Raw genomic sequence first — 15,740 nt, forward strand, 5'->3', positions numbered from 1 at the left:
ACAATTAAATGCATATTTTGCAAGCTAGAGAAAACGAGGCAACCATTTTAAATCCCACCTGCCTTATTTAGTTCGGTTGAATCGCACTAGAGTTCGTTTTCCCTTTTGGTGCGGATCGTTTGGGCAGGGGAGAATGCAGCAATCGTACTCGAGTGCGCACCAAAAGCGGACCAAATAATTTGTTTATTGTTGTTATACAAACAATTTCAGAAAGCAGGCAAGACAAAAGCCAAACAGATGAATAATTTGCTTTTGATTATTTTTTTAAAAACTGACGGTTGAGATTAGGGAAGGAGGAGGGCGGGTCAATCAGAGCGACCTCTCGTGGATTTACGCAAGAAGTGCAGAAATTTGATCTCATTTAGCGGATTAACCATGTGGATGGTTGATAACAGCCTTCTGCACCTACTGGTAGGCCCCTACTGGCCCATATCTAGCAGCTGATAACCACTGATTCTGCCCAGTCAATCATCCAACATTTGAATTCACAGTCCTATTTGGTAATAGTAATGTTTCGTGTTGACGTCAATATGAACAGGCAAAAGATCCAGACGAACGACGAATCATTTAAACCAATCTTTTATTTAAAAATCGATATTTTTAAACGAGGTGCTCTTTCAGATTTAAACCTCAGCTGGAGGTTGCACACTGAATGAAAGCTCGTTTTCAAAAACCGACAATAAGGGCTCTTTAAATAATATTTCTGCTTTCCTGTGATGCAAAGCTTACATTATTTCCAGGCTTTGGTGTCAGATTCTGAAATCCCTTTAATATGATTATTATATTGAAAAACATAACATCTCTATTGATTAGAAAGTTTAACAGGACAGTATTTATACAAAATATGATTTTTTGTTACAATATGAAAGTCTTTATTCTCACTTCTCATCATTTTACTTCATCCTTCACTGTAAAAAATACTTTCTGCCTTATTTTTTTTAATTTCTACACTGTAAAACCCAACTTTATCAACTTTATCAAATGAAATTAGGTTTATATTAACTAATTTACTGAAAGTTAATTCTACTCAATTGAAGTTAATTTATTTAATAATTAATTAAATACCTCATTACTTCAACTTAAATGGAGAAAGTTCACAGTACTCATATAGATTAATTTTTTTAACTCAAATGGTTTGTTGCAATCGGTTTCCTCAAACGGTTTGAGTTGCCTTAACTTATTGGGTTTTACAGTACTCAGTTGGTTTGAGTTCTCTTCATTTATCAGGTTTTACTGTGCTCAAATGGCTTCATTTACTCAAATGGATTAAGTTCACAGTACTCAATAAGATTAGTTTTTGAACTTAAATGGTTTGTTGCAGTCAGTTTCCTCAAATAGTTTGAGTTACTATAACTTTTTGGGGTTTACGGTGCATTGATTTTAACTTGCATCTCAATGGAACTGACTTAGATATTAGGTTAAACTTTGTAAAACTAAAATAAATAGTTGATTAACTTATTAAAATAAATAAAAATAAGTAACATAAAAATCACATTTATTGCCATGACCTCACTATAAAACCCAATAAGTTAAGGTAACTCAAACCATCTGAGAAAACCGATTAGCAACAAACCATTTGAGTTAAAAACTAATTTATACGAGAACTGTGAACTTCATCATTTAAGTTGAAGTAATGAGGTATTTAATTAATTCATTACCTTCAACACAGAGTTCAAAACTCTTTTTAAAGGAGTCGAATTAACTTTCAGTCAATTTTGAGTTAACTACACTCATTTCATTTGATAAAGTTGACTGCTAGGTTTTACAGTGTTGTCGTTATATTTTTAGTACAGTAATTTATTTTGGGGGGAAAAAACGTTCTAACCTTCCTAGTGTTGAACAATGTTGTATATTTAACACTAGAACCACCATGAGGTCAATTTTACTCATCACTGTTAATCCAATGTACATAACAAACCTTCAAAAAAAAAACATTTACGCCTCTCAGTCTTTGACTTTTACTAACATGGACTTATTTACAATTCCCAGATATTAAAAATTGTTTAGATAAAAATAGACTAAAAAGTGGAACATTTATTTCTATAAGTGCCAGCATGGGTCAAATTTACCCACTATAAAAAAATGCTTTACGCACTGCTAATGTTTGAAATTATTCACCAAATACTTTCTTTCAATTTAGCTCACTGAATGACTAAAAGAAGGCGATTTGTAGAGCTATTAAAAACACAAAATGCAATGAATGATGGACAGTCTGGAAAAATAAGTTATGCATCAGAGTATGATGGCTCAAATTTAGATATTTTAACCTACTTATAACCTACTCCTAAAATAATCTTGGTATCCTGAAATAATAATTTCATAAGTCTGAACACTTTTTGTTAAAAATGGTGAAAAACAGTGAAATAGTGTGTTTGTTTTTTAGCAATTTCTTAACAAAACTTGTTCTGGGTAAAATTTACCCGCACTGGCTATTTTAGATATACAGTAACCTCCGGTGGTTCTAGTGTTAAGCAAACAAAATGGAAAATATATTAAGTGTATATAAACTATATTAAAAGTTAATGTATTTACTAACATGAGCTAATAATGAGCAATACATGCATACGCTCAGGAAATACTATAAACTATTTCTTCTATGCTAATGAAGGACTACTGGGACATTCCAGTCAAAGGAGGAGTCCTCCTGGTTGAGTTCCTCACAGCTCCAATACACATCTCTACCATTTGCTCACAGTATCCATGTGCTTTCACCATCCACAATTCATCTACTCGTAATCTTCCTTCATATAACTTTACCACGTTTGGTGTTACTTGACGGTTTATGACTTCAGCAATGTAGTGATGAAATCAACAGAGACTTTGATGTATTTCAATATACAATCTATTTACTATTGTTGAGTCATGGCCTGAGGAGAGTATGTTAATGAACATCTCCCCCCACTTTATCTCCACAGCTTTGGTTTCATGTTCAGCTGGTTTTGTGGGGGGGAGGTATTTCACTCATGTTTGACAATGCTTTACTCAGGATATAGGAAGGAAAGGTAACTGTTGATGGGGGGAGAATGGCTTTTGCTCTGGGTCTCCCGGTGCAGTTTCACTGTCTTTATTGCTCAGCGGTGCATTTGTTACAGCTAGATTTCTCTATACTGCATGTTAGTTTGTTTCATTCTTCTGTCTGTGTAATTAAACAAGTGACTTAAAAAACAACTTTGCCTGCTTCAAGCAATGGTAAAAAAAGTACTGAAAAATCATACTCAAGTAAAAATACCATTACTTGCCTAAAAATGTCGTGCAATTGGAGTAAAAGTATCTGTTGTAAATATTACTCAAAGTATGAGTAAACAAACATATATATAAACATTAGATGTCGCCTGGCCTATTGTTGTCTATTGGACGGAATGCGTCAATAGCGCCGCCATCTTGCTACAGGGCAGCGCTCCTTTGAAATGAAAGCGGGACCAAGGTACAGTGGAGGACTGTGGCCATCCAAAGCCAGAGATATACACATATACACATATATCCATGATCGGGAGTTTTCCTGGATGTTAGTATGTAATTTTTTTTCTAATTACGAAAATTATAATTTTACATCACTTTTCTACATTGATGGATCAGCGATCGCACTGGCATTCCTGACAAAAAGCTTGTGTTTGTGTGTACAGAAATGTACTATCCACCCTCCCTGTTAAATTTGATCTAATCAGTGTCCTGAAACACATCCTCCTCTCCTGCTTTCCCTTCTCATACTGACGGAGGGAGCGATTAGTTTGTGAATGAATCCCCCGAACTACTCTTTCACAAACGTTAGCTGACAATAATATGTTGCTGGCAGCGCGGCATCTCGTTGTCATAATTCTTTTGCATTGTTTGCTAATTTTATTCAACAAAACTAGCATAAGCCGAGTGTTTAGTGCGAGTTGGAGCTGCTTTGCCATATGGTGAATGCAGTAAGTGACTGTTATCATCAATAACGGGACCTGATTAGCACAAAAGTTTAGAACATACAAAAACAGAAAAAAAAACTTTATATTACCTATGAAATGTTCTGCCTTTGTGCTTTGTTTTCTTTGTTTGCTCGTTACTACACCAGTAGACAGCGCTAAAGTCCAGCATCTTCACGTAATAACACTGTCTTGAAAAGTGCGGTTGAGTGACATTTGTCCTTGGAGCACTGTACCAATGTGGCGGCGCTATTGACGCATGCTCAGGGTCCCTATGCGATATCTAGTGTATATATCTATGATGAGTAAAAAGTAGTCCTTTCAAAAGTAGTGAGTAGGGAGTATAATTTGTGCATGTGTGTGTAAACGTAACATTCTGTAGTGCATTTAGTTATTGCCCAGCAGACACACAACGTCATAAAGGTTTGAATATTAGGTTAGATTTAGGTTGTGATGTCAGGTATCCAAAATTCAATGTCTAGCCAGCTTCTGAGGACAACGTTATTTGATGTCTAATACAAAAGTTATTCGGTTGATTTTAAGTTGTTAGAAAGTGACCAAAATCCAAAGTTAAGCCAACCTATTAAACCAACATCATATCGACGTCAAACACTGACATTTATTTATCAGCTACAGCAACCAAAATCCAATGTCTGATAGACGTCAAGCGGTAACCATGTTAGAGGTTGGTTGATTTTAGGTTGACGCTGGCCTGACATCGAGTTTTGACGTCAAACTGAATTTAATTTACAAACAAAATGCGACGTCCCCACATTAGGCTACAACGTCAACCTGACATTGTGTTGGCATCTTGTGCCTGCTGGCTGTTTAAGGCCATTTCAGCCTTCATACAGTAAACATCCGGCATTTTCTCATCAGTCACATGCATCTAAACAGGCTCTGGGTCAATGCGTGTAAAGATTTTGGACATCTTCTTGGACACTAAGTGCTTCCAAACAGTTTTGTGCAAGTATATTCGCCCATGTCTTGAGGTAGTTTTTTATGATGTGATTTGCCTTCTATGTGTGATTTCATTAAATTTGATTGAAAAAAATAAAGGGCAACGCAGTGGCGCAGTGGGTAGCACGTTCGCCTCACAGCAAGAAGGTCGCTGGTTCGATCCTCGGCTCAGTTGGGGTTTCTGTGTGGAGTTTGCATGTTCTCCCTGCGTTCACGTGGGTTTCCTCCGGGTGCTCCAGTTTCCCCAACAGTCCAAAGACATGCGGTACAAATGAATTGGGTAGGCTAAATTGTCCGTAGTGTATGAGTGTGTGTGTGTATGTGTGGATGTTTCCCAGAGATGGGTTGCAGCTGGAAGGGCATCCGCTGCGTAAAAACTTGCTGAATAAGTTGGTGGTTCATTCTGCTGTGGCGACCCCAGATTAATAAAGGGACTAAGCCGACAAGAAAATGAATGAATGAAAAAAATAATAGTGACTGCAGGTTGAAGGAAAGTATTGGAGCAAAAGTACCAATACAACACTAAAAATGTACTTAAGGGAAAGTAAAAGTACATATTTTTAAAATGACTCAGTAAATCACAATTCTTGAGAAAAACTACTCGATTACAGTAATTTGCGTATTATGTGTTACTTTACACCTGTGGCTTTAAGGTGTTTAGATTATTTCTCTTTATAAATGACGATAACAACTTTAACGGAGTCAGATAAATAATTGATTTAAACATAATTTAACTGCTTTCGGTTTATGATTATTGGTTCAGAATAGCAGCGTAAGCTTCAAGCCTTACAACAGCATTTATTAATCCCAGTTCAGCATTTACTAATGCATTATTAAAATCGTAACTCATGCTTGTTAACATTAGCCAATGCACTGTGAGTTAGCAGGAGTTAACAAACAACTTTATTTTTATAAACGTTACCAAACATGAACAAATACTGTAATAAATTTACTGTTTATTGTTTGTGCATGTTAGTAAATGCATCACTTAACATTACCTGACATAAACTTCATTGTAAAGTGTTACTAATACAGCTAATAATTAATTATAGTGTTGATTTCTGAAATCTGCAATAGTCTGCATGTAAGAAATGACAGAGGAAGCCAGATTCTATATTGAAAAAGTAAAAAGTCATCAGTTTTTTTCCTTCACTTTTGTTAATTGGTGAGGTTTGTTCTTCCTGCACATCGATGGATTTGCTCTTCAGTGTTTGGACTTTCCGCAGTGAAAATTAAACCACACTGAACTGAGCTTCAACTGGACTGAGACTGCTTTAATTTACTAGAACTTCTATGTTAAGCTGTTTTGACACAATGTACATTGTAAAAGCGCTACAGAAATGAAGATGCATTGAATCGTATCTAAATTCTGGTCAATCTGACAAAATAAATGCATTTCAAAACTGAAGCTCATTCGTGAGTGTGGAAAGGAGATTGTACCTTTCTTAGCCGTGGCCATTCTGGCATCAATCAGGAGCAAACGGAGGAAAAGCGTCTGTTACGGACTCATGGTAGATCCCATCTGACCTCAAAACAACCCTGAGAGAGACAGAATGAAGGGAAAACAACACAAAAGAGGAATCAATAAGCAGAAGCTGAACTTTGAGAAGCACACAGAGCCATGATACAGCAAACAAGATGATTAACCCTCTTGTGAAATTTTCTTTTTCAAATATTTCTCAAGTGATGTTTAGCAGAGCAAGCAAGACATTCACCACACCATCTTGGAACCGGTGCTCCGGTTTTCCCCCACAGTTTAAACACGTGTGCTATAGGTTAATTGAATGAACTCATTTGTCCGTAGTGTGTGTGTGTGTGTGTGTGTGTGTGTGTGTGTGTGTGTGTGAGAGAGAGAGAGAGAGGGAGACGCAGCGTCTGTCTGTACGCAGCGACGCTGCACTGCTTTGGCAATACGAATGTACAGCTATTTGTCATGCCAATAAAGCACCTAAAATGTGAAATGTGAAATGTGAAATGAGAGAGAGAGAGAGAGAGAGAGAGAGAGAGAGTGTGTGTGTATGGGTGTTTCCCAGAAGTGGGTTGCGACTGGAAGGGTATACGCTTTGTAAAGCCTGGTTTATACTTCTGCGTCAAGTGACTAGCATAACCCACGGCGCATACAACGCGCGTAGCTGTGCATTTATACTTCTGCGCGCTGTCACTGTGGGTCTGCATTAACACTTCTGAAACGCTAGTTGGCAGTGAGGTTTTAATGTTCCTCTGTGTCGAGTTTCTTCGCTCCATCTGGCTTACGCAGCTATCGGTCCCGCCCAGACTCGTCAGCGCTAACAAGCCGACCAATCACAGAGCTTGCGCTACGCATCGTTGCGATGTGTAGTTAAATTTTTTGAGAGGTACACATCAGCGATGCCCACAACGTAGGGCTATGAGTCAACGCGTAGGCTGCGCCATAGCATGCGTGTGCGCTTGACGCAGAAGTATAAATCAGCCTTAAAACATACAGTATGCTGGAATAGTTGGTGGCTCATTCCGCTGTGGTGACCTCTGAAATAGAAAATAATTGAATGAATGAATGAATGAATATCCGCTTGTTAAGTGTGACGTCACGTGAAGCAGCTTCCGGGTCCAAGCGCTCTATTCAACTGATTAGGGAGACTCGTGAAATGGTAATAATAAACTAACTAAGCTAATAAATATTTTCATTTTACAATCTGACATAAGTCTTCTTTCACTACTGCATTGTTTTTAAACAGAGAAACATTTTACAGGTGACTTTTATCTTGTTATTATTCCAAGTCTTATTCTTGAAACAAAAAATGAGCAAAACACCAAAAGTGGACCATATTGAAATTAATCTGAATACTATTTTAGCCAGCCATGAATTATCTAAATACACTTAGAAAAATTGTGAAGTTCTACATTATTATTATTATTATTATTATTATTATTATTATTGTTAGAATTTTTAATATCCAAAGGGCCAAATTGTGACTAAGGACAGTTGAATGTGCTGGCCAGTTTGTTATTTGCTTAATAAATGACAATAAGCTACAGTTTTTAATTTAAAACTTTGACAGATTCTTATTTTTTTCTAATTATTTAATGCATATTTTTTCACATTTCTTTATCAATTAATATATGAAATAATAATAATACCTTTTTAACTTTTACAATGCTAATCCAATTAGATCCACTTATTCGGTAAACAATGCAAGTCTCTCATATAATATAGCTCTACTAAAAAGGCAGAAAACATTACTTTACAATCTGTATTGTAAATAAATCATATGAAACATTGGCATATTAGTCAAAAATTGTAATTAATTTAAAAACTGAATAAATATAAATTTACACAAGTAAATAAATAGATTCAATGATGAGCTAAAAAAAAAAAAAAAATTGCAGAAATGTGCATGCAGATTCCGTGTGGGCCTACTTATAACTCCTAAAACTAAACAAAAACTATTAGCTCCCTTAATAATTTTCTTTATTTAACGTCTATAGAACAAAGCACTGTTGTACAATGATTTGCCTAATTACCCTAACTTGCCTAAATAACCTAGTTAAGCCTTTAAACATCACTTTAAGCTAAATACTAGCATCTTGCTAAATAATTAGTTAAGTATCATGTTCGGTCATCGTGACAAAGACAAAAGAAATCAGTTTTTAGAAATGAGTTAAATAATTTGATGAGTTAAAAATATCACAGAAGGGCTTATAATTCTGTCTTCAACTACACGAGAATAAATATCATAGACTTTTAACACAGTTAAGAGGCTTGCATTGTGTTTGTTAAATGTGCCGCATGTTGCAGTGACACACAGTGAACTCGGCCAGCTGAACTGACCATAATGCATCCGGACAGTCTCCTGTAGAGCAGCGAATTATGAAGGGAAAAATGAGAGCTGGATTAAAGCTTCACAGAGTTGTTCTTTGGATTCTTCTTAATCCATTTCAAAGTAACATCTTTCAGTTGAGATGAAACACTCCCGGACCAATGCGGGATCCAGAGCAGAACGCTGGAGGCCGAGCGTCTCGGTCAATGAATTCTCAATGCAGCTTTCAGAATAAACAAAGTTCGCCTTTTACCTGATTGTGAACTAATAATTCTTTTTGTGCATCAAATGGAATAATGTGTGTTCACAGAATGCAACAGCTTTTATGCACACTGTAAACAATGTTGACTTTGCTTTTAAAAACATGAGTAAGCTTGTTGCTTTTAAAGCAATTAGTTCACTTTACTTAAAACAACAAGTAAGCCCATTGTTTCTACAGCAATATGTTCACTTCACTTGAGATGAGTGACTGGTTGACTTAATAAAGGCGAGTAAATGTGTTGCTTTTAAAGCGATTAGTTGATTTTACTTAAAAGTCAGTCAATTTTGGGATTTAAGGTGATTAAATTTGTCTTTACTTGATAAAGTGAGTAAATTTAGTGCCTTTAATGCAAATAGTTTACTTAATAAAATTTAGTAAAACTTGTTTTAAAAATGATTAGTTGATTTTACTTAATAACATTTTGTAAACTTCCTGCTTTTACTGCGATTATTTGACTATTTAATAAAAGTCAGTAACTTGTTGCTTTTACTGCGATTATTTCACTATTTAATAAAAGTCAGTAACTTGTTGCTTTTACTGCGATTATTTCACTATTTAATAAAAGTCATTAACTTGTTGCTTTTACAGCGATTATTTCACTATTTAATAAAAGTCAGTAACTTGTTGCTTTTACAGCGATTATTTCACTATTTAATAAAAGTCATTAACTTGTTGCTTTTACAGCGATTATTTCACTATTTAATAAAAGTCAGTAACTTGTTGCTTTTATAGCGATTATTTCACTATTTAATAAAAGTCAGTAACTTGTTGCTTTTACAGCGATTATTTCACTATTTAATAAAAGTCAGTAACTTGTTGCTTTTACAGCGATTATTTCACTATTTAATAAAAGTCAGTAACTTGTTGCTTTTACAGCGATTATTTCACTATTTAATAAAAGTCATTAACTTGTTGCTTTTACAGCGATTATTTCACTATTTAATAAAAGTCAGTAACTTGTTGCTTTTACTGCGATTATTTCACTACTTAATAAAAGTCAGTAACTTGTTGCTTTTATAGCGATTATTTCACTATTTAATAAAAGTCATTAACTTGTTGCTTTTACTGCGATTATTTGACTATTTAATAAAAGTCAGTAACTTGTTGCTTTTACAGCGATTATTTGACTATTTAATAAAAGTCAGTAACTTGTTGCTTTTACAGCGATTATTTGACTATTTAATAAAAGTCAGTAACTTGTTGCTTTTACTGCGATTATTTGACTATTTAATAAAAGTCAGTAACTTGTTGCTTTTACAGCGATTATTTGACTATTTAATAAAAGTCAGTAACTTGTTGCTTTTACTGCGATTATTTCACTATTTAATAAAAGTCATTAACTTGTTGCTTTTACAGCGATTATTTGACTATTTAATAAAAGTCAGTAACTTGTTGCTTTTACAGCGATTATTTCACTATTTAATAAAAGTCAGTAACTTGTTGCTTTTACTGCGATTATTTCACTATTTAATAAAAGTCAGTAACTTGTTGCTTTTACAGCGATTATTTCACTATTTAATAAAAGTCAGTAACTTGTTGCTTTTACTGCGATTATTTCACTATTTAATAAAAGTCATTAACTTGTTGCTTTTACAGCGATTATTTCACTATTTAATAAAAGTCAGTAACTTGTTGCTTTTACAGCGATTATTTCACTATTTAATAAAAGTCATTAACTTGTTGCTTTTACTGCGATTATTTCACTATTTAATAAAAGTCAGTAACTTGTTGCTTTTACTGCAATTATTTCACTACTTAATAAAAGTCAGTAACTTGTTGCTTTTACAGCGATTATTTGACTATTTAATAAAAGTCAGTAACTTGTTGCTTTTACAGCGATTATTTGACTATTTAATAAAAGTCATTAACTTGTTGCTTTTACAGCGATTATTTGACTATTTAATAAAAGTCAGTAACTTGTTGCTTTTATAGCGATTATTTCACTATTTAATAAAAGTCATTAACTTGTTGCTTTTATAGCGATTATTTCACTATTTAATAAAAGTCATTAACTTGTTGCTTTTACAGCGATTATTTGACTATTTAATAAAAGTCATTAACTTGTTGCTTTTACTGCGATTATTTCACTATTTAATAAAAGTCAGTAACTTGTTGCTTTTACTGCGATTATTTCACTATTTAATAAAAGTCAGTAACTTGTTGCTTTTACTGCGATTATTTCACTATTTAATAAAAGTCAGTAACTTGTTGCTTTTACTGCGATTATTTCACTATTTAATAAAAGTCAGTAACTTGTTGCTTTTACAGCGATTATTTCACTACTTAATAAAAGTCATTAACTTGTTGCTTTTACTGCGATTATTTCACTATTTAATAAAAGTCAGTAACTTGTTGCTTTTACTGCGATTATTTCACTATTTAATAAAAGTCAGTAACTTGTTGCTTTTACAGCGATTATTTCACTATTTAATAAAAGTCAGTAACTTGTTGCTTTTACTGCGATTATTTGACTATTTAATAAAAGTCAGTAACTTGTTGCTTTTACAGCGATTATTTCACTATTTAATAAAAGTCAGTAACTTGTTGCTTTTACTGCGATTATTTCACTATTTAATAAAAGTCAGTAACTTGTTGCTTTTACAGCGATTATTTCACTATTTAATAAAAGTCAGTAACTTGTTGCTTTTACTGCGATTATTTCACTATTTAATAAAAGTCAGTAACTTGTTGCTTTTACTGCGATTATTTCACTATTTAATAAAAGTCAGTAACTTGTTGCTTTTACTGCGATTATTTCACTATTTAATAAAAGTCAGTAACTTGTTGCTTTTACAGCGATTATTTCACTACTTAATAAAAGTCAGTAACTTGTTGCTTTTACTGCGATTATTTCACTATTTAATAAAAGTCAGTAACTTGTTGCTTTTACAGCGATTATTTGACTATTTAATAAAAGTCAGTAACTTGTTGCTTTTACAGCGATTATTTGACTATTTAATAAAAGTCATTAACTTGTTGCTTTTATAGCGATTATTTCACTATTTAATAAAAGTCAGTAACTTGTTGCTTTTATAGCGATTATTTCACTATTTAATAAAAGTCAGTAACTTGTTGCTTTTACTGCGATTATTTGACTATTTAATAAAAGTCATTAACTTGTTGCTTTTACAGCGATTATTTCACTATTTAATAAAAGTCAGTAACTTGTTGCTTTTACTGCGATTATTTCACTATTTAATAAAAGTCAGTAACTTGTTGCTTTTACAGCGATTATTTCACTATTTAATAAAAGTCAGTAACTTGTTGCTTTTACAGCGATTATTTCACTATTTAATAAAAGTCAGTAACTTGTTGCTTTTACTGCGATTATTTCACTATTTAATAAAAGTCAGTAACTTGTTGCTTTTACAGCGATTATTTGACTATTTAATAAAAGTCAGTAACTTGTTGCTTTTACTGCGATTATTTCACTATTTAATAAAAGTCAGTAACTTGTTGCTTTTACAGCGATTATTTCACTATTTAATAAAAGTCATTAACTTGTTGCTTTTACTGCGATTATTTGACTATTTAATAAAAGTCAGTAACTTGTTGCTTTTACTGCGATTATTTCACTATTTAATAAAAGTCAGTAACTTGTTGCTTTTACTGCGATTATTTCACTATTTAATAAAAGTCAGTAACTTGTTGCTTTTACTGCGATTATTTCACTATTTAATAAAAGTCATTAACTTGTTGCTTTTACTGCGATTATTTCACTATTTAATAAAAGTCAGTAACTTGTTGCTTTTACAGCGATTATTTCACTATTTAATAAAAGTCAGTAACTTGTTGCTTTTACAGCGATTATTTCACTATTTAATAAAAGTCAGTAACTTGTTGCTTTTACTGCGATTATTTCACTATTTAATAAAAGTCAGTAACTTGTTGCTTTTACAGCGATTATTTCACTATTTAATAAAAGTCAGTAACTTGTTGCTTTTACAGCGATTATTTCACTATTTAATAAAAGTCAGTAACTTGTTGCTTTTACTGCGATTATTTCACTATTTAATAAAAGTCATTAACTTGTTGCTTTTACTGGGATTATTTCACTATTTAATAAAAGTCAGTAACTTGTTGCGTTTACAGCGATTATTTCACTATTTAATAAAAGTCATTAACTTGTTGCTTTTACTGCGATTATTTCACTATTTAATAAAAGTCATTAACTTGTTGCTTTTACTGGGATTATTTCACTATTTAATAAAAGTCAGTAACTTGTTGCGTTTACAGCGACTATTTGACTATTTAATAAAAGTCAGTAACTTGTTGCGTTTAAACGGATTATTTGACTTTATTTAATAAAAGTCAGTAAACTTTTTGCCTTTACAGCGATTAGTTAACTTTACTTAACAAAAAGTGTGTAAACTTGTTGCTAAAGTGATTAGTTGACTTTACTCTTTACAAGAGTGAGCAAACCCATTGCTTTAAAAGGGCACCTATGGTGAAAAATCTACTTTTCAAGCTGTTTGGACAGACATACGTTTAGGTATAGTGTATAGACCGTCATATTGGGGTGATATAACAATAGTGAGTCTACTTGTTGCTTTTACAGCGATTAGTTGACTTGACCAAAGTAAACATGTTCCTTTTAAAGTGATTAGATGACTTTACATAATGAAAGCGAGTAAATCTGTTACTTAAGGTGATTAGTTGACTAAATAAAACAGTAAACTTGTTGCTTTAAAAGCGATTAGTTGACTTGACCTAACAAAAGTGAATAAACCTGTTGCTTTCAAAGTGATTAGTTGACTTAATAGTGAGTCTACTTGTTGCTTTTACAGCGATTAGTTGACTTGACCAAAGTAAACATGTTCCTTTTAAAGTGATTAGATGACTTTACATAACAAAAGTAAGTAAATCTGTTGCTCAAAGTGATTAGTTGACTTAATAAAACAGAGTAAGCTTGTTGCTTTAAAAGTGATTAGTTGACTTGACCTAATAAGAGTAAAAATTTCCCTTTTACGGCGATTAGTTGACTTGACCCAAGTGAACATGTTGCTTTTAAAGTGATGAGATTACTTTACATAATATAATTGAGTAAACCTGTTATTTTTAAAGTTATTTGTTGACTTAACAATCGTGAGTCTACTTGTTGCTTTTACAGCGATTCGTTGGCTTGACCCAATACAAGGGAGTAAACATGTTGCTTTTAAAGTGATTAGATGACTTTACTTTATAAAAGTGATTAAATCTGTTACTTTTGAAGCGTTTAGTTGACTATGGTGACGCAGTGGCACAGTAGGTAGTGCTGTCACCTAAAAGCAAGAAGGTCGTTGGTTCGAGCCTCGGCTGGGTCAGCTGGCATTTCTGTGTGAAGTTCGCATGTTCTCCCCGCGTTTGCGTGGGTTTCCTCCGGGCGCTCCGGTGTCCAAAACACATGCGCTATAGGTGAATTGAGTAAGCTAAATTGTCTGTAGTGTGCAAGTGTGGTGTGATGAGCGTGTATGGATGTTTCCTAGAAATGGGTTGCAGCTGGAAGGGCATCCGCTGTGTAAAAAAACTGTACAAAAGCACGCACATCTCTCTTAATTGGGTGCTCAGCCAAAACCGCAAAAAGTGCAAAATAAATGTAAATCAAAGGCGGCAACACCAAGGCTCCAAAACTACAAATTTTATTAAATTAAAAAGGCTGACACAGAGCGTGTAAAACATCCGCTGTGTAAAAACATATGCTGGATAAGTTGGCAGTTCATTCCGCTGTGGTGACCCCAGATTAATAAAGGGACTAAGCCAAAAAGAAAATGAATGAACGAATAGTTGAATTGACTTAATAAAAGTCAGCAAACATGTTGCTTAACAAGTGGAGTGGATTTTATTAAATAAAAGAGAGAAAATTTGTTGCTTTTAAAATGATTGTTTACTTTGCTTTTGTAAACATGTTGCTTTTAGAGAAATTATTTGACTTTAAAAAGCGAGTAAAACGGTTGCCTTAATCAAGAGTGCAAGTTCATGTTATTAATAGTCACTTGCCAGTGCCACCTTTAAGGCAATGGGTTTATTCACGTTAAATAACGAATAGCTTTTTCTGCACAGAATGCGATAAACATTTTTTCGCACACCAAATGCAATAACTGTTGGTTTGTTTTTTAGAAGAGATTACAATAAGTTTTGTACCTGATACAATAATCTCCTTGTGTGTGTGTGTGCCAATGAAATAATTATTCTTTCTGTGCCAAAATGCATGGAACTATTGTGTGTGTGCACCAGATGAAAGCACAGAACTGACATGAACTGAATGCAAAAAGAAAAAAAAAGGAAAATTTTCTGCATCAAAACAAGGCACACCACCACTAAAAGCTAGATTTGACATGCACCTAATGCATTAAACGATTTTATTTCACCAAAGGTTACAAGACCTGCAAGATATCATGCAAACAAGTGCTCGAGGACATTAGCATCTATACACCAGGAATAGACTAGAGCAAGATCCACACCCAGACATTCAGTAATGAGCCGCAAAGACCTCATGAAGCCAGATTCAGATCAAGATTACAACAAACTGACCAAGCTGGCTCGAGCAGTCAGCAGTTTTCATGCTTCTATCGCTCATCTTTCTTCCTCAGGATAGTGAATGTGCCTTTCAGATCTCATCTTTCTGCAATTCATTAGAGAAGTGCTAAGACTAGGATACATGAATATAGACAGACTTATTAAGTCACCGGTAAGATGAAACACACACACACACATCCGTGCATCAAGCCTTATAGCCTTCACCATCTACTGCATGAGAGACAAAGCAGTCTAATATCGTTCTCTAAAGCCGGTCCACTTTCCTGTCGTATCAAAGACTTACTGGAAGAACAGCATGTCAGA

The 15,740-nt window shown here is 33.8% G+C and overlaps 2 protein-coding genes across 5 annotated transcripts in view; one reads left to right on the forward strand and one right to left on the reverse strand.

Annotated features, from left to right (window-relative positions):
* Nucleotides 1-15,740, forward strand: part of LOC141375293 (3'-5' exoribonuclease HELZ2-like) — a 296,921-nt gene that overhangs the window by 205,855 nt on the left and 75,326 nt on the right. The gene's annotated exons all lie outside the window — the stretch shown is intronic.
* Nucleotides 1-15,740, reverse strand: part of adisspb (adipose secreted signaling protein b) — a 73,859-nt gene that overhangs the window by 53,714 nt on the left and 4,405 nt on the right. The window contains exon 2 of the mRNA NM_001436955.1: nt 6,303-6,401. Within this exon, the coding sequence (NP_001423884.1) occupies nt 6,303-6,321 (19 nt within the window). The 5' untranslated portion in view covers nt 6,322-6,401. The remainder of the gene's footprint in view (nt 1-6,302; nt 6,402-15,740) is intronic.

Source organism: Danio rerio, chromosome 7 (assembly GCF_049306965.1).
Source record: "Danio rerio strain Tuebingen ecotype United States chromosome 7, GRCz12tu, whole genome shotgun sequence".
Taxonomy (NCBI): domain Eukaryota; kingdom Metazoa; phylum Chordata; class Actinopteri; order Cypriniformes; family Danionidae; genus Danio; species Danio rerio.